The sequence below is a fragment of the Oncorhynchus kisutch genome, linkage group LG30 (assembly GCF_002021735.2).
Source record: "Oncorhynchus kisutch isolate 150728-3 linkage group LG30, Okis_V2, whole genome shotgun sequence".
In the NCBI taxonomy this organism is placed as follows: Eukaryota; Metazoa; Chordata; class Actinopteri; order Salmoniformes; family Salmonidae; genus Oncorhynchus; species Oncorhynchus kisutch.
The window spans coordinates 44745008-44764538 of NC_034203.2; the positions used below are offsets into that span (position 1 = coordinate 44745008).

At 48.1% G+C, this 19531-nt stretch overlaps 1 protein-coding gene across 1 annotated transcript in view; it reads right to left on the reverse strand.

The window, feature by feature from the left end:
• LOC109880607 (receptor-type tyrosine-protein phosphatase mu-like) overlaps nt 1-19531 on the reverse strand; it is a 432469-nt gene that overhangs the window by 141728 nt on the left and 271210 nt on the right. The window contains 1 exon segment of the mRNA XM_031810129.1: nt 10117-10252. Coding sequence (XP_031665989.1) covers nt 10117-10252 — 136 coding nt within the window.

Genomic DNA, 19531 nt, shown 5'->3' on the forward strand with positions numbered 1-19531 from the left:
TGACACTGGAGAACAGGGGCTGGGGATAATGTAAACTTAGCCTGAGCTACTGGGTGACACGAGAACAGGGACTGAGGATCATGTAAACTTAGCCTGAAGCTAGCACTGGTGACACTGGAGACAGGGGGTGGGGATAATGTAAACTTAGCCTGAAGCTACGGGTGACATGGAGAACAGGGGCTGGGGATAATGGAACTTAGCCTGAAGCTACTGGGTGACACGGAGAAAGGGGCTGGGGATAATGTAACTTAGCCTGAAGCTACTGGGTGACACGGAGAACAGGGGCTGGGATAATGTAAACTTAGCCTGAAGCTACTGGGTGACACGGAGAACAGGGGCTGGGATAATGTAAACTTAGCCTGAAGCTACTGGTTGACACGGAAGAACAGGGGCTGGGGATAATGTAAACTTAGCCTGAAGCTACTGGGTGACATGGAGAACAGGGGCTGGGGATAATGTAAACTTAGCCTGAAGCTACTGGTGACACGGAGAACAGGGGCTGGGGATAATGTAAACTTAGCCTGAAGCTACTGGGTGACACGGAGAACAGGGGCTGGGGATAATGTAAACTTAGCCTGAAGCTACTGGGTGACATGGAGAACAGGGGCTGGGGATAATGTAAACTTAGCCTGAAGCTACTGGGTGACACGGAGAACAGGGGCTGGGGATAATGTAAACTTAGCCTGAAGCTACTGGTTGACACGGAGAACAGGGGCTGGGGATAATGTAAACTTAGCCTGAAGCTACTGGGTGACACGGAGAACAGGGGCTGGGGATAATGTAAACTTAGCCTGAAGCTACTGGGTGACACGGAGAACAGGGCTGGGGATAATGTAAACTTAGCCTGAAGCTACTGGGTGACACGGAGAACAGGGGCTGGGGATAATGTAAACTTAGCCTGAAGCTACTGGGTGACATGGAGAACAGGGGCTGGGATAATGTAAACTTAGCCTGAAGCTACTGGGTGACACGAGAGAACAGGGCTGGGGATAATGTAAACTTAGCCTGAAGCTACTGGGTGATCACTGGAGAACATGGGCTGGGGTAATGTAAACTTAGCCTGAAGCTACTGGTTGACACGGAGAACAGGGGCTGGGATAATGTAAACTTAGCCTGAAGCTACTGGGTTGACACGGAGAAACAGGGGCTGGGGATAATGTAACTTAGCCTGAAGCTACTGGGTGACATGGAGAACAGGTGCTGGGGATAATGTAACTTAGCCTGAAGCTACTGGGTGTCATCGGAGAACATGGGCTGGGGATAATGTAAACTTAGCCTGAAGCTACTGGGTGACACGGAGAACAGGGGCTGGGGATAATGTAAACTGAGCCTGAAGCTACTGGGTTGACACGGAGAACAGGGGACTGAGGGATCATGTAAACTAGCCTGAAGCTACTGGGTGACATGGAGAACAGGGGCTGTGGATAATGTAAACTTAGCCTGAAGCTACTGGGGGACACGGAGAACAGGGGCTGGGGATAATGTAAACTTAGCCTGAAGCTACTGGGTGACACGGAGAACAGGGGCTGGGGATAATGTAAACTTAGCCTGAAGCTACTGGTTGACACTGGAGAACAGGGGCTGGGGATAATGTAACTTAGCCTGAAGCTACTGGGTGACACTGGAGAACAGGGGCTGGGGATAATGTAAACTTAGCCTGAAGCTACTGGGGTGACACTGGAGAACAGGGGCTGGGGATAATGTAAACTTAGCCTGAAGCTACTGGGTGACACTGGAGAACAGGGGCTGGGGATTAATGTAAACTTAGCCTGAAGCCTACTGGGTTGACACTGGAGAACAGGGGCTGGGGATTAATGTAAACTTAGCCTGAAGCTACTGGGTTGACATGGAGAACAGGGGCTGGGGATAATGTAAACTTAGCCTGAAGCTACTGGGTGACACTGGAGAACAGGGGCTGGGGATAATGTAAACTTAGCCTGAAGCTACTGGTGACATGGAGAACAGGGGCTGGGATTAATGTAACTTAGCCTGAAGCTACTGGTTGACACGGAGAACCGGGCTGGGGATAATGTAAACTTAGCCTGAAGCTACTGGGTGACACGGAGAACAGGGGCTGGGATAATGTAAACTTAGCCTGAAGCTACTGGGTGACACGGAGAACAGGGGCTGGGGATAATGTAAACTTAGCCTGAAGCTACTGGTTGACACGGAGAACAGGGGCTGGGGATAATGTAAACTTAGCCTGAAGCTACTGGGTGACATGGAGAACAGGGGCTGGGGATAATGTAAACTTAGCCTGAAGCTACTGGCTGTCATGGAGAACAGGGACTGAAGCTACTGGGTGACACGGAGAACAGGGGCTGGGGATAATGTAAACTTAGCCTGAAGCTACTGGGTGACACGGAGAACAGGGGCTGGGGATAATGTAAACTTAGCCTGAAGCTACTGGGTGACATGGAGAACAGGGGCTGGGGATAATGTAAACTTAGCCTGAAGCTACTGGGTGACAAGGAGAACAGTGGCTGGGGATAATGTAAACTTAGCCTGAAGCTACTGGGTGACATGGAGAACAGGGGCTGGGGATAATGTAAACTTAGCCTGAAGCTACTGGTTGACACGGAGAACAGGGGCTGGGGATAATGTAAACTTAGCCTGAAGCTACTGGGTGACATGGAGAACAGGGGCTGGGGATAATGTAAACTTAGCCTGAAGCTACTGGTTGACACGGAGAACAGGGGCTGGGGATAATGTAAACTTAGCCTGAAGCTACTGGGTGACACGGAGAACAGGGGCTGGGGATAATGTAAACTTAGCCTGAAGCTACTGGGTGACATGGAGAACAGGGGCTGGGGATAATGTAAACTTAGCCTGAAGCTACTGGGTGACACGGAGAACAGGGGCTGGGGATAATGTAAACTTAGCCTGGAGCTACTGGGTGACATGGAGAACAGGGGCTGGGGATAATGTAAACCTAGCCTGAAGCTACTGGTTGACACGGAGTACAGGGGCTGGGGATAATGTAAACTTAGCCTGAAGCTACTGGGTGACATGGAGAACAGGGGCTGGGGATAATGTAAACTTAGCCTGAAGCTACTGGGTGACACGGAGAACAGGGGCTGGGGATAATGTAAACTTAGCCTGAAGCTACTGGGTGTCATGGAGAACAGGGGCTGGGGTTAATGTAAACTTAGCCTGAAGCTACTGGGTGACATGGAGAACAGGGGCTGGGGATAATGTAAACTTAGCCTGAAGCTACTGGGTGACACGGAGAACAGGGGCTGGGGATAATGTAAACTTAGCCTGAAGCTACTGATTGACATGGAGAACAGGGGCTGGGGATAATGTAAACTTAGCCTGAAGCTACTGGGTGACACGGAGAACAGGGGCTGGGGATAATGTAAACTTAGCCTGAAGCTACTGGGTGACACGGAGAACAGGGGCTGGGGATAATGTAAACTTAGCCTGAAGCTACTGGGTGACACGGAGAACAGGGGCTGGGGATAATGTAAACTTAGCCTGAAGCTACTGGGTGACATGGAGAACAGGGGCTGGGGATAATGTAAACTTAGCCTGAAGCTACTGGGTGACACGGAGAACAGGGGCTGGGGATAATGTAAACTTAGCCTGAAGCTACTGATTGACATGGAGAACAGGGGCTGGGGATAATGTAAACTTAGCCTGAAGCTACTGGGTGACACGGAGAACAGGGGCTGGGGATAATGTAAACTTAGCCTGAAGCTACTGGGTGTCATGGAGAACAGGGGCTGGGGTTAATGTAAACTTAGCCTGAAGCTACTGGGTGACATGGAGAACAGGGGCTGGGGATAATGTAAACTTAGCCTGAAGCTACTGGGTGACACGGAGAACAGGGGCTGGGGATAATGTAAACTTAGCCTGAAGCTACTGATTGACATGGAGAACAGGGGCTGGGGATAATGTAAACTTAGCCTGAAGCTACTGGGTGACACGGAGAACAGGGGCTGGGGATAATGTAAACTTAGCCTGAAGCTACTGGGTGACACGGAGAACAGGGACTGAGGATCATGTAAACTTAGCCTGAAGCTACTGGGTGACATGGAGAACAGGGGCTGGGGATAATGTAAACTTAGCCTGAAGCTACTGGGTGACACGGAGAACAGGGGCTGGGGATAATGTAAAGTTAGCCTGAAGCTACTGGGTGACACGGAGAACAGGGGCTGGGGATAATGTAAACTTAGCCTGAAGCTACTGGGTGACACGGAGAACAGGGGCTGGGGATAATGTAAACTTAGCCTGAAGCTACTGGTTGACACGGAGAACAGGGGCTGGGGATAATGTAAACTTAGCCTGAAGCTACTGGGTGACACGGAGAACAGGGGCTGGGGATAATGTAAACTTAGCCTGAAGCTACTGATTGACATGGAGAACAGGGGCTGGGGATAATGTAAACTTAGCCTGAAGCTACTGGGTGACACGGAGAACAGGGGCTGGGGATAATGTAAACTTAGCCTGAAGCTACTGGGTGACACGGAGAACAGGGGCTGGGGATAATGTAAACTTAGCCTGAAGCTACTGGGTGACACGGAGAACAGGGACTGAGGATCATGTAAACTTAGCCTGAAGCTACTGGGTGACACGGAGAACAGGGGCTGGGGATAATGTAAACTTAGCCTGGAGCTACTGGGTGACATGGAGAACAGGGGCTGGGGATAATGTAAACTTAGCCTGAAGCTACTGGGTGACACGGAGAACAGGGGCTGGGGATAATGTAAACTTAGCCTGAAGCTACTGGGTGACACGGAGAGCAGGGGCTGGGGATAATGTAAACTTAGCCTGAAGCTACTGGGTGACACGGAGAACAGGGGCTGGGGATAATGTAAACTTAGCCTGAAGCTACTGGTTGACACGGAGAACAGGGGCTGGGGATAATGTAAACTTAGCCTGAAGCTACTGGGTGACATGGAGAACAGGGGCTGGGGATAATGTAAACTTAGCCTGAAGCTACTGGGTGACACGGAGAACAGGGCCTGGGGATAATGTAAACTTAGCCTGAAGCTACTGGGTGTCATGGAGAACATGGGCTGGGGTTAATGTAAACTTAGCCTGAAGCTACTGGGTGACATGGAGAACAGGGGCTGGGGATAATGTAAACTTAGCCTGAAGCTACTGGGTGACACGGAGAACAGGGGCTGGGGATAATGTAAACTTAGCCTGAAGCTACTGATTGACATGGAGAACAGGGGCTGGGGATAATGTAAACTTAGCCTGAAGCTACTGGGTGACACGGAGAACAGGGGCTGGGGATAATGTAAACTTAGCCTGAAGCTACTGGGTGACACGGAGAACAGGGGCTGGGAATAATGTAAACTTAGCCTGAAGCTACTGGGTGACACGGAGAACAGGGACTGAGGATCATGTAAACTTAGCCTGAAGCTACTGGGTGACACGGAGAACAGGGGCTGGGGATAATGTAAACTTAGCCTGAAGCTACTGGGTGACACGGAGAACAGGGGCTGGGGATAATGTAAACTTAGCCTGAAGCTACTGGGTGACACGGAGAGCAGGGGCTGGGGATAATGTAAACTTAGCCTGAAGCTACTGGGTGACACGGAGAACAGGGGCTGGGGATAATGTAAACTTAGCCTGAAGCTACTGGTTGACACGGAGAACAGGGGCTGGGGATAATGTAAACTTAGCCTGAAGCTACTGGGTGACATGGAGAACAGGGGCTGGGGATAATGTAAACTTAGCCTGAAGCTACTGGGTGACACGGAGAACAGGGCCTGGGGATAATGTAAACTTAGCCTGAAGCTACTGGGTGTCATGGAGAACATGGGCTGGGGTTAATGTAAACTTAGCCTGAAGCTACTGGGTGACATGGAGAACAGGGGCTGGGGATAATGTAAACTTAGCCTGAAGCTACTGGGTGACACGGAGAACAGGGGCTGGGGATAATGTAAACTTAGCCTGAAGCTACTGATTGACATGGAGAACAGGGGCTGGGGATAATGTAAACTTAGCCTGAAGCTACTGGGTGACACGGAGAACAGGGGCTGGGGATAATGTAAACTTAGCCTGAAGCTACTGGGTGACACGGAGAACAGGGGCTGGGGATAATGTAAACTTAGCCTGAAGCTACTGGGTGACACGGAGAACAGGGACTGAGGATCATGTAAACTTAGCCTGAAGCTACTGGGTGACATGGAGAACAGGGGCTGGGGATAATGTAAACTTAGCCTGAAGCTACTGGGTGACACGGAGAACAGGGGCTGGGGATAATGTAAACTTAGCCTGAAGCTACTGGGTGACACGGAGAACAGGGGCTGGGGATAATGTAAACTTAGCCTGAAGCTACTGGGTGACATGGAGAACAGGGGCTGGGGATAATGTAAACTTAGCCTGAAGCTACTGGGTGACACGGAGAACAGGGGCTGGGGATAATGTAAACTTAGCCTGAAGCTACTGGGTGACACGGAGAACAGGGGCTGGGGATAATGTAAACTTAGCCTGAAGCTACTGGGTGACATGGAGAACAGGGGCTGGGGATAATGTAAACTTAGCCTGAAGCTACTGGTTGACACGGAGAACAGGGGCTGGGGATAATGTAAACTTAGCCTGAAGCTACTGGGTGACATGGAGAACAGGGGCTGGGGATAATGTAAACTTAGCCTGAAGCTACTGGTTGACACGGAGAACAGGGGCTGGGGATAATGTAAACTTAGCCTGAAGCTACTGGGTGACACGGAGAACAGGGGCTGGGGATAATGTAAACTTAGCCTGAAGCTACTGGGTGACATGGAGAACAGGGGCTGGGGATAATGTAAACGTAGCCTGAAGCTACTGGGTGACACGAAGAACAGGGGCTGGGGATAATGTAAACTTAGCCTGAAGCTACTGGTTGACACGGAGAACAGGGGCTGGGGATAATGTAAACTTAGCCTGAAGCTACTGGGTGACATGGAGAACAGGGGCTGGGGATAATGTAAACTTAGCCTGAAGCTACTGGGTGACACGGAGAACAGGGGCTGGGGATAATGTAAACTTAGCCTGAAGCTACTGGGTGTCATGGAGAACATGGGCTGGGGTTAATGTAAACTTAGCCTGAAGCTACTGGTTGACACGGAGAACAGGGGCTGGGGATAATGTAAACTTAGCCTGAAGCTACTGGGTGACATGGAGAACAGGGGCTGGGGATAATGTAAACTTAGCCTGAAGCTACTGGGTGACACGGAGAACAGGGGCTGGGGATAATGTAAACTTAGCCTGAAGCTACTGGGTGTCATGGAGAACATGGGCTGGGGTTAATGTAAACTTAGCCTGAAGCTACTGGGTGACACGGAGAACAGGGGCTGGGGATAATGTAAACTTAGCCTGAAGCTACTGGGTGACACGGAGAACAGGGACTGAGGATCATGTAAACTTAGCCTGAAGCTACTGGGTGACATGGAGAACAGGGGCTGGGGATAATGTAAACTTAGCCTGAAGCTACTGGGGGACACGGAGAACAGGGGCTGGGGATAATGTAAACTTAGCCTGAAGCTACTGATTAACATGGAGAACAGGGGCTGGGGATAATGTAAACTTAGCCTGAAGCTACTGGGTGACACGGAGAACAGGGGCTGGGGATAATGTAAACTTAGCCTGAAGCTACTGGGTGACACGGAGAACAGGGGCTGGGGATAATGTAAACTTAGCCTGAAGCTACTGGGTGACACGGAGAACAGGGGCTGGGGATAATGTAAACTTAGCCTGAAGCTACTGGGTGACATGGATAACAGGGGCTGGGGATAATGTAAACTTAGCCTGAAGCTACTGGGTGACACGGAGAACAGGGGCTGGGGATAATGTAAACTTAGCCTGAAGCTACTGGGTGACATGGAGAACAGGGGCTGGGGATAATGTAAACTTAGCCTGAAGCTACTGGTTGACACGGAGAACAGGGGCTGGGGATAATGTAAACTTAGCCTGAAGCTACTGGGTGACATGGAGAACAGGGGCTGGGGATAATGTAAACTTAGCCTGAAGCTACTGGGTGACATGGAGAACAGGGGCTGGGTATAATGTAAACTTAGCCTGAATCTACTGGTTGACACGGAGAACAGGGGCTGGGGATAATGTAAACTTAGCCTGAAGCTACTGGGTGACACGGAGAACAGGGGCTGGGGATAATGTAAACTTAGCCTGAAGCTACTGATTGACATGGAGAACAGGGGCTGGGGATAATGTAAACTTAGCCTGAAGCTACTGGGTGACACGGAGAACAGGGGCTGGGGATAATGTAAACTTAGCCTGAAGCTACTGGGTGACACGGAGAACAGGGGCTGGGGATAATGTAAACTTAGCCTGAAGCTACTGGGTGACACGGAGAACAGGGGCTGGGGATAATGTAAACTTAGCCTGAAGCTACTGGTTGACACGGAGAACAGGGGCTGGGGATAATGTAAACTTAGCCTGAAGCTACTGGGTGACATGGAGAACAGGGGCTGGGGATAATGTAAACTTAGCCTGAAGCTACTGGCTGTCATGGAGAACAGGGACTGAAGCTACTGGGTGACATGGAGAACAGGGGCTGGGGATAATGTAAACTTAGCCTGAAGCTACTGGGTGACACGGAGAACAGGGGCTGGGGATAATGTAAACTTAGCCTGAAGCTACTGGTTGACACGGAGAACAGGGGCTGGGGATAATGTAAACTTAGCCTGAAGCTACTGGGTGACATGGAGAACAGGGGCTGGGGATAATGTAAACTTAGCCTGAAGCTACTGGGTGACATGGAGAACAGGGGCTGGGGATAATGTAAACTTAGCCTGAAGCTACTGGATGACATGGAGAACAGGGGCTGGGGATAATGTAAACTTAGCCTGAAGCTACTGGGTGACACGGAGAACAGGGGCTGGGGATAATGTAAACTTAGCCTGAAGCTACTGGGTGACATGGAGAACAGGGACTGGGGATAATGTAAACGTAGCCTGAAGCTACTGGGTGACATGGAGAACAGGGGCTGGGGATAATGTAAACTTAGCCTGAAGCTACTGGGTGACGTGGAGAACAGGGGCTGGGGATAATGTAAACTTAGCCTGAAGCTACTGGGTGACATGGAGAACAGGGACTGGGGATAATGTAAACTTAGCCTGAAGCTACTGGGTGACATGGAGAACAGGGGCTGGGGATAATGTAAACTTAGCCTGAAGCTACTGGGTGACATGTAGAACAGGGGCTGGGGATAATGTAAACTTAGCCTGAAGCTACTGGGTGACATGGAGAACAGGGGCTGGGGATAATGTAGACTTAGCCTGAAGCTACTGGGTGTCATGGAGAACAGGGACTGGGGATAATGTAAACTTAGCCTGAAGCTACTGGGTGTCATGGAGAACAGGGACTGTTCTCTGTTTTCTCATTCTCTTCTACTCCTCTCTCTATTCCCTCACTCTACTCTCTTTCTCTTCTACTCCTCTCTCTATTCCCTTTCTCTCTCCTCTCTTTCTCTTCTACTCCTCTCTCTATTCCCTCTCTCTCTCCTCTCTCTTCTACTCCTCTCTCTATTCACTCTCTCTCCTCTCTTTTTCTTCTACTCCTCTCTCTATTCCCTCTCTCTCTCCTCCCTCTCTTCCTTCCCCTTCTCTCTTTCAGCCTTTCATCATTATTTCCTTCTAATCTCCTATTCTCTAATCTTCCCTTCTATATTCCTCCACAATATTTTCCTTTTTCCTCCCGTCTCCAAACCAGTGTCATTGAACGGGGTGGTGCGTCTTATATGATTGGGCCGTGGAGACATTCATCTTTCACAGCAAACTGTTTCTCATAGCTGTAAACAGACGTAATGTAGCGTATCAACAACATCATCAAATTCATTATTTACGTTTTGCGCTGACAACGCTGACAACACTGCTGTGCTTCAGGGAGAGAAAACAGGGGAAGAGGACTCATAAAAAAATAAAATTATAAAAAATAAAAAAAACTTCTTCCAGATTACAATTGTAAACGATCAAGCTGTCCAAATGTACCCCGTGTTTGGCTTCTTCAGTTTGTCTCACTGTGTGACAGCGTTTCTAGACGTGAAAATAACATCAACACAGACTGGCGATATATTAAATATATAGGACACATATAACATATAGAAACATACAGCAACATAAATCTTTACACAACATATATATCTTCTACTAAATGGCTCACCTTTTCTTCAGGAGGAGGATGACTCCGAGGAAGATGATGACGAAGAGGAGGATGCCAGCGATTACGCCGGTTATCTTCACTGTGTTGTCTGTCTGTTTCTCTGGCTCCACAGCGACAGGCTTATGGGTGGCCTCTCCTATACAACAACAAGACAACATTAACAACTGCACAAACAGGCTTATGGGTGACCTCTCCTATACAACAACAAGACAACATTAACAACTGCACAAACAGGCTTATGGGTGACCTCTCCTATACAACAACAAGACAACATTAACAACTGCACAAACAGGCTTATGGGTGACCTCTCCTATACAACAACAACAAGATAACATTAACAACTGCACAAACAGGCTTATGGGTGGCCTCTCCTATACAACAGGCTTATGGGTGGCCTCTCCTATACAACAACAGGCGTATGGGTGACCTCTCCTATACAACAACGGGCTTATTGGTGACCTCTCCTATACAACAGGCTTATGGGTGGCCTCTCCTATACAACAACAGGCTTATGGGTGACCTCTCCTATACAACAGGCTTATGGGTGATCTCTCCTATACAACAACATACGAAGACATTAGTAGATATCTCCTACTGTTATTTATTACTAATATGCCTAGCTATTTTACTAAACTAGGTGAAATCCCCAGTGGTCCTAAGTGGTGATCGTGTAATAGTGGTACTAGATCCACTGACATTGATCTGGTCTAATAGGTCTTGTCCATGTTCTGTTTAGATGGTCGTACAGCGTTTAAGGGTAGACATATCCCTAACCTTTTAATATTGTACGTACGGTGCCTTTCAGAATGTATTCAGACCCCTTTGACATGTTTTTGTTAAGTTAGAGCCTAAATCTAAAAATGGATTAAATAAATAAAAAATAAAACCCCTTATTAATCTACACACAATACCCCATAGTGACAAAAGGCAAAACAGGTTTTCAGACATTGTCACGCCCTGGTCAAAGTATTTTGTGTTTATCTTTCTGTATTTGGTCAGGCCAGGGTGTGGCATGGGGTTTTTGTATTGGGGTGTGTTTTGTCTTGGGGTTTTGGTGTGTATGTATTGGGATTGTAGCTAGTGGGGTTATCTAGCAAAGTCTATGGCTGTCTGGAGTGGTTCTCAATTAGAGGCAGGTGTTTATCGTTGTCTCTGATTGGGAACCATATTTAGGCAGCCATATTCTTTGAGTTTGTCATGGGTGATTGTCCATTCTGTCCTCTCTGTTGGTTTGCACAAGTATAGGCTGTTTTCGGTTTTCGTTTATTGTTTTGTAGTGTTCGTGTTTAGTCGTGTTTACGTTTGTTTAAATAAACATGGATCGCAATCGACACGCTGCAGTTTGGTCCGACTCTCCTTCATCACAACTAGAAAGCCGTAACAGACATTATTGCTAATTTATAAAAAACAATATAAAACAGAAATACCTTATTTACACAAGTATTCAGACCCTTTGCTATGAGACTCTAAATTGAGCTCAGGTGCATCCTGTTTCCATTGATCATCCTTGAGATGTTAAAACAACCTCATTGGAGTCCACCTGTGGTAAATTAAATTGATTGGACATGATTTGGAAAGGCTCACACCTGTCTTTATAAGGTTCCACAGTTGACAGTGGGTGTCAGAGCAAAAACCAAGCCATGAGGTCGAAGGAATTGTCCGTAGAGCTCCAAGACAGGATTGTGTCGAGGCACAGATCTGGGGAAGGGTACCAAAACATTTCTGCAGCATTGAAGGTCCCCAAGAACACAGTGGCCTCCATCATTTTTAAATGGAAGAAGTTTGGAACCACCAATACTCTTCCTAGAGCTGGCCGCCCAGCCAAACTGAACAATCGGGGGAGAAGGGCCTTGGTCAGGGAGGTGACCAAGAACCCAATGGTCACTCTGACAGAGCTCCAGAGTTCCTCTGTGGAGATGGTTGTCCTTCTGGAAGTTTCTCCCATCTATGCAGCACTCCACCAATGAGGCAGTTATGGTAGAGTGGCCAGACTCCTCAGGAAAAGGCACATGACAGCCTGCTTGGAGTTTGCCAAAAGGCACCTAATGAAACTGGTCTGATGAAAAAACAAGATGAAACTCTTTGGGCTGAATGCCAAGAGTCACGTCTGTTGGTGAAGCATGGTGGTGGCAGCATCAGGGAGACCAGGAAGGATCGAGGGCAAAGATGAACAGAGCAAAGTACAGAGAGATCCTTGATGAAAACCTGCCCCAGAGCAAAATTTTTTTATTTAAAATGTTATGGAGTATTGTGTGTAGATTGACGGGACGGGACGGGACGGGGGCAATTGAATCAATTTTAGCAAAGGATCTGAATACTTTCAGAAAATACAGTAGCTAACAACTACTTTTCAACACTGTTGAAAAACAGCCTGTTTCATTCCATCCAGGTTGCATTTGGGTTCAAGGTCTCTCAAATAGGCCTGTAAACTGCTAGTGAACCTTCTATCTCCAATAGCATTCCATAAAAAATGTTGATGTCTTTTCTACCCCCAGCTTTAATAAACCAGACGCCATACTCTTAGCAAGTGGGCCTGCTTAGAGTAACTTTACAGTATTCTGCAGTCACTAAATATCACTATATGGGCTTGTTTAGGGTGATGGTATACTCTCCTGCTCACCTCCACCTCTAGTATCAGTCTATGGGTCTATCTTTAACAGACGAGATGAGAAAGGTCCCTATGTGGGGTGGCAGGGTAGCCTAGCAGTTAGAGTGTTGGACTAGTAACCGGAAGGTTGCAAGTTCAAATCCCCCGAGCTGACAAGGTACAAATCTGTTGTTCTGCCCCTGAACAGGCAGTTAACCCACTGTTCCTAGGCCGTCATTGAAAATAAGAATTTGTTCTTAACTGACTTGCCTAGTTAAATAAAGGTAAAATGTTAAAAATAAAAATAAATCTACATATCAGGTTTGGGTCAACCGTATTGGGCCCCGGTCTAAAGTAGTGCACTATATATGGAATAGGGTTCTATAGGACTCTGGTCTAAAGTAGTGCCCTATATAGGGAATAGTGTTCTATAGGACTCTGGTCTAAAGTAGTCCACTATATAGGGAATAGGGTGCCATAGGGTTATGGTCTAAAGTAGTGCACTATATAGGGAATAGGGCCCCATAGGACTCTGGTCTAAAAGTAGTGCACTATATAGTGAATAGGGTTCCATAGGACTCTGGTCTAAAGTAGTGCACTATATAGGGAATAGGGTTCCATAGGACTCTGGTCTAAAGTAGTGCACTATATAGGGAATAGGGCCCCATAGGACTCTGGTCTAAAAGTAGTGCACTATATAGGGAATAGGGTGCCATTTGGGACGCATCCTTGGGGTCTGAGGAAAAAAACGACCACGTAGTTAGAATTCCAACTGTCTATATGTCAGCTGTCTTCTGGATACATAATGAATGAGACATTATGATACAAATCTTTGCTTGACTGGGTTTATTCTCTCGCTCTCTCTCTCTCATTGTTCTCTCTGTCTCTCTCTCTCTCTAATTGTTCTCTTTCTCTCTCTCTGTGTGTGGTTGACATGTTCTCTCCATCTATCTAATACGTTGATTGGATTCAAATATAGATGTTTAACTCAGAATGGTAGGAAAACAGCACCGGTGTGAAGGATTCACTATCAACTTGCTCTGATTGAATGGTTTTCCCTTTTCCAGGACAATCGGATAACTACAGACTAGTCTGACAGGGAGAGAGGAGAAAGAGCGAACGAGATAAATATATACGGAGAGAATACCTGGTTGAGTTGGGAAACTACAAATGTCTACAGTGTCCAACTAGGTCCAAGTTTGTATATGTTATCCACAAGGCAAATCCAGTTAAGAAACAAATTCTTATTTATAATGACGGCCTACCCCCGGGGCCAAACCTGGACGACGCTGGGGCCAATTGTGCGTCGCCCTACGGGACTCCCGATCGCGTCCGGTTGTGACTCAGCCTGGATTCGAACCAGGGTGTCTGTAGTGACGCCTCTAGCGCTGAGATGTAATGCCTTAGACCGCTGTGCCGCTCGAGAGGATTGGCAGTCCACACAGAGAACAGAGAACAGAGACAGGGATATTGGTGTCAGATACATGCAGCTAGATCTGCCGTATATCACGAGGAACACAATACATTATTATAGCCGATATGCTTCCTTCTGTCAATGCTACAGGACAGCTCACTAAAACCTCATGGAATATATAATGAGACAATGCTACAGGACAGCTCACTAAAATCTCATGGAATATATAATGAGACATATTCACAGGACAGGTGTCTACTGTTAGGATGCTTCACCATAGGACAGGTGCTACTGTTAGGATGCTTCACCATAGGACAGGTGTCTACTGTTAGGATGCTTCACCATAGGACAGGTGTCTACTGTTAGGATGCTTCACCATAGGACAGGTGTCTACTGTTAGGATGCTTCACCATAGGACAGGTGTTCTACTGTTAGGATGCTTCACCATAGGACAGGTGTGTGTGTAGATAAGTCAAGAAATGAAACAACAGTAAAAAGACATTTGAAAAAAGAGTATGCGAGAGTAGAGGCTATTTATAGACACCGGTTAGTCAGGCTGATTGAGGAAGTATGTACATGTACTGTAGATATGGTTAAAGTGACTATGCATATATGATGAACAGAGAGTAGCAGTAGCATAAAAGAGGGGTTGGCAGGTGGTGGGTTTTTAGGGCCTTCCTCTGACACCGCCTGGTGTAGAGGTCCTGGATGGCAGTCAGCTTTGCCCCAGTGATGTACTGGGCCGTACACACTACCCTCTGAAGAGCCTTGCGGTCGGAGGCCGAGCAATTGCCGTATCAAGGAGGATGCTGCTGTAGAACCTTTTGAGGATCTCAGGACCCATGCCAAATCTTTTTAGTTTCCTGAGGGGGAATAGGCTTTGTCGTGCCCTCTTCACAACTGTCTTGGTGTGTTTGGACCATTCTAGTTTGTTGTTGATGTGGACACCAAGGAATTTGAAGCTCTCAACCTGCTCCACTACACCCCCTTCGATGAGAATGGGGACGTGCTCGGTGCTCCTTTTCCTGTAGTCCACAATCATCTCCTTTGTCTTGGTTACGTTGAGGGATAGGCTGTTATTCTGGCAGCACCCGGCCAGGTCTCTAACCTCCTCCCTATAGGCTGTCTCGTCGTTGTCGGTGATCAGGCCCACCACTGTGTCGTCAGCAAACTTAGTGATGGTGTTGGAGTCGTGCATGGCCATGCAGTCGTGGGTGAACAGAGAGTACAGGAGGGGACTGAGCACGCACCCCTGGGGAGCTCCAGTGTTGAGGATCAGCGTAGCAGATGTGTTGTTACCTACCCTTACCACCTGGTGGCAGCCTGTCAGGAAGTCCAGGATCCAGTTGCAGAGGGAGGTGTTTAGTCCCAGGTTCCTTAGCTTGGTGATGAGCTTTGAGGGCACTATGGTGTTGAACGCTGAGCTGTAGTCAATGAACAGCATTCCCACATAGGTGTTCCTTTTGTCCAGGTGGGAAAGGGCAGTGTGGAATGCAATAGAGATTGCATCATCTGTGTATCTGTTAGGGCGGTATGCACATTGGAGTGGTTTTCTGGGATAATGGTGCAGAGGTGAGCCATTACCAGCCTTTCAAAGCACTTCATGGCAACGGACGTAAGTGCTACAGGTCTGTAGTCATTTAGGCAGGTTGCCTTAGTGTTCTTGGGCACAGGGACTATGGTGGTCTGCTTGAAGCATGTTGGTATTACAGACTCAATCAGGGACATGTTGAAAATTTCTGTGAAGACACCTGCCAGTTGGTCAGCACATGCCCGGAGCACACGTCCTGGTAATCCGTCTGGCCCCGCAGCCTTGTGTATGTTGACCTGTTTAAAGGTCTTACTGACGTCGGCTACGGAGAGCGTGATCACGCAGTCATCCGGAACAGCTGATGCTCTCATGCATGTCTCAGTGTTGCTTGCCTCGAAGCGAGCATAGAAGTGATTTAGCTCGTCTGGTCGGCTCGTGTCACTGGGCAGCTCGCGGCTGTGCTTCCCTTTGTAGTCTGTAATAGTTTGCAAGCCCTGCCACATCCGACGAGCGTCGGAGTCGGTGTAGTATGATTCAATCTTAGCCCCGTATTGACGCTTTGCCTGTTTGATGGTTCGTCGCAGGGCATAGCGGGATTTCTTGTAAGCTTCCGGGTTAGAGTCCCTCACCTTGAAAGCGGCAGCTCTACCCTTTAGCTCAGTGCGAGTGTTGCCTGAAATCCATGGCTTCTGGTTGGGGTATGTACGTACAGTCACTGTGGGGACGACTTCCTTAATGCACTTATTGATAAAGCCAGTGACTGATGTGGTGTATTCCTCAATGTCATCGGAAGAATCCTGAAACATGTTCCAGTCTGTGATAGCAAAGCAGTCCTGTAGTTTAGCATCTGCTTCATCTGACCATTTTTTTCTAGACCAAGTCACTGGTGCTTCTTGCTTTAATTTTTGCTTGTAAGCAGGAATCAGGAGGATAGAATTGTGGTCGGATTTGCCAAATGGAGGGCGAGGGAGAGCTTTGTAGGCATCTCTGTGTTGGAGTACAGGTGATCTACAATTTTCTTCCCTCTGGTTGCACATTTAACATGTTGATAGAGATTTGGTAGAACTGATTTAAGTTTCCCTGCATTAAAGTCTCTGGCCACTAGGAGCGCCGCCTCTGGGTGAGTGGTTTCCTGTTTGCTTATTTCCTTATACAGCTGACTGAGTGCGGTCTTAGTGCCAGCATCTGTCTGTGGTGGTAAATAAACAGCCACGAAAAGTATATGTGAGAACTCTCTAGGCAAGTAGTGTGGCCTGAAATTTATCACAATATACTCTACTTCAGGCGAGCAAAATCTAGAGACGTCCTTAGATTTTGTGCACCAGCTGTTGTTTACAAATATGCAGAGACCGCCCCCCACCTCGTCTTACGGTGTGCTGTTCTATCCTGCCGGTGCAGCGTGTATCCCGCTAGCTGAATATCCATGTCGTCATTCAGCCACGATTCTGTGAAGAATAGGATATTACAGTTTTTGATGTCCCGTTGGTAGGATATTATTGATCGTAACTCGTCTAGTTAATTGTCCAATGATTGCACGTTGGCGAGTAATATTGATGGTAACGGCAGTTTTCCTCATTGCCTTTTGCGGGTCCAGACGAGGCATCCGGCTCTTCGTCCTCTGCGGGTCCAGACGAGGCATCCGGCTCTTCGTCCTCTGCGGGTCCGGACGAGGCATCCGGCTCTTCGTCCTCTGCGGGTCCGGACGAGGCATCCGGCTCTTCGTCCTCTGCGTCGCTTCCTTTTGCGAATAATTGGGATGTCTGACCTGTGGGGTGTTTGGAGAATATCCTGTGAGTCCTGCTTGTTGTTGAAGATATCTTAGTCTAATCCGAGGTGAGTGATCGCTGTCCTGATATCTAGAAGCTAATTTCTTCCGTAAGATAAGGTTGCTATACATTATGTACAGAATAATGTACAAATATCGCAAAAAAAAACACATAATACCACAATTGGTTAGGAGACAGTAAAACGGCGGCCATCTCCTCCGGCGCCATTTCTTCATACCGCTACACTAGGATTTGATGTAGCCCAGCAGTAACACATTGTTAAAATAATCAAAGGCTTGATGATAAGTTGCTTATTTGAAACAGGTGTGAATTAGTGTTGGGCTAGAACTAAAATGTGCATCTGATTGGTGTCCCCTTGCAATATACTGATCTAGACTATACTATCCCGTCAGACAGAGATATTAGGACAGACAGAGAAGCTACTCTGTTGAACGGAGTAATTAGGACAGACAGAGAGGCTAGTCTGTTGGATAGAGAAGCTAGTCTGTTGGACAGAGAAGCTAGCCTGTTGGATAGAGAAGCTAGCCTGTTGGACAGAGAAGCTAGCCTGTTGGACAGAGAAGCTAGCCTGTTGGATAGAGGAATTAGGGCAGACAGAGAAGCTAGCCTGTTGGATAGAGAAGCTAGCCTGTTGGATAGAGAAGCTAGCCTGTTGGACAGAGAAGCTAGCCTGTTGGATAGAGAATCTAGCCTGTTGGACAGAGAAGCTAGCCTGTTGGATAGAGTAATTAGGACAGACAGAGAAGCTAGCCTGTTGGACAGAGAAGCTAGCCTGTTGGATAGAGTAATTAGGACAGACAGAGAAGCTAGCCTGTTGGATAGAGTAATTAGGACAGACAGAGAAGTTAGCCTGTTGGATAGAGTAATTAGGACAGACAGAGAAGCTAGCCTGTTGGATAGAGTAATTAGGACAGACAGAGAAGTTAGCCTGTTGGATAGAGTAATTAGGACAGACAGAGAAGCTAGCCTGTTGGACAGAGAAAATAGTCTGTTGGACAGAGAAGCTAGCCTGTTGGACGGAGAAGCTAGCCTGTTGGGCGGAGTAATTAGGACAGACAGAGAAGCTAGCCTGTAGGACGGAGAAGCTAGCCTGTTGGGCGGAGAAGCTAGTCTGTTGGATAGAGAAGCTAGCCTGTTGGACAGAGTAATTAGGACAGACAAAGAAGCTAGCCTGTTGGATAGAGAAGCTAGCCTTTTGGGCGGAGAAGCTAGCCTGTTGGACAGAGTAATCGAGACAGACAGAGAAGCTAGCCTGTTGGACAGAGTAATCGAGACAAACAGAGAAGCTAGCCTGTTGGATAGAGAAGCTAGCCTGTTGGACGGAGAAGTTAGCCTGTTGGGCAGAGATGCTATGCTGTTGGGCGGCGAAGCTAGCCTGTTGGGCGGAGAAGCTAGCCTGTTGGGCAGAGAAGCTAGCCTGTTGGACAGAGTAATTAGGACAGACAGAGAAGCTAGCCTGTTGGGCGGAGAAGCTAGCCTGTTGGACAGAGAAGCTAGCCTGTTGGACAGAGAAGCTAGCCTGTTGGGCGGAGAAGCTAGCCTGTTGGGCGGAGAAGCTAGCCTGTTGGGCAGAGAAGCTGTCCTGTTGGGTGGAGAAGCTAGCCTGTTGGGCGGAGAAGCTAGCCTGTTGGGCGGAGAAGCTAGCCTGTTGGACAGAGTAATTAGGACAGACAGAGAAGCTAGCCTGTTGGGCGGAGAAGCTAGCCTGTTGGACAGAGAAGCTAGCCTGTTGGACAGAGAAGCTAGCCTGTTGGACAGAGAAGCTAGCCTGTTGGACAGAGAAGCTAGCCTGTTGGGCGGAGAAGCTGGCCTGTTGGGCAGAGAAGCTAGCCAGTTGGACAGAGTAATTAGGACAGACAGAGAAGCTAGCCTGTTGGGCGGAGAAGCTAGCCTGTTGGGCAGAGAAGCTAGCCTGTTGGGAAGAGAAGCTGTCCTGTTGGGCGGAGAAGCTAGCCTGTTGGGCGGAGAAGCTAGCCTGTTGGACAGAGTAATTAGGACAGACAGAGAAGCTAGCCTGTTGGGCGGAGAAGCTAGCCTGTTGGACAGAGAAGCTAGCCTGTTGGACAGAGAAGCTAGCCTGTTGGGCGGAGAAGCTG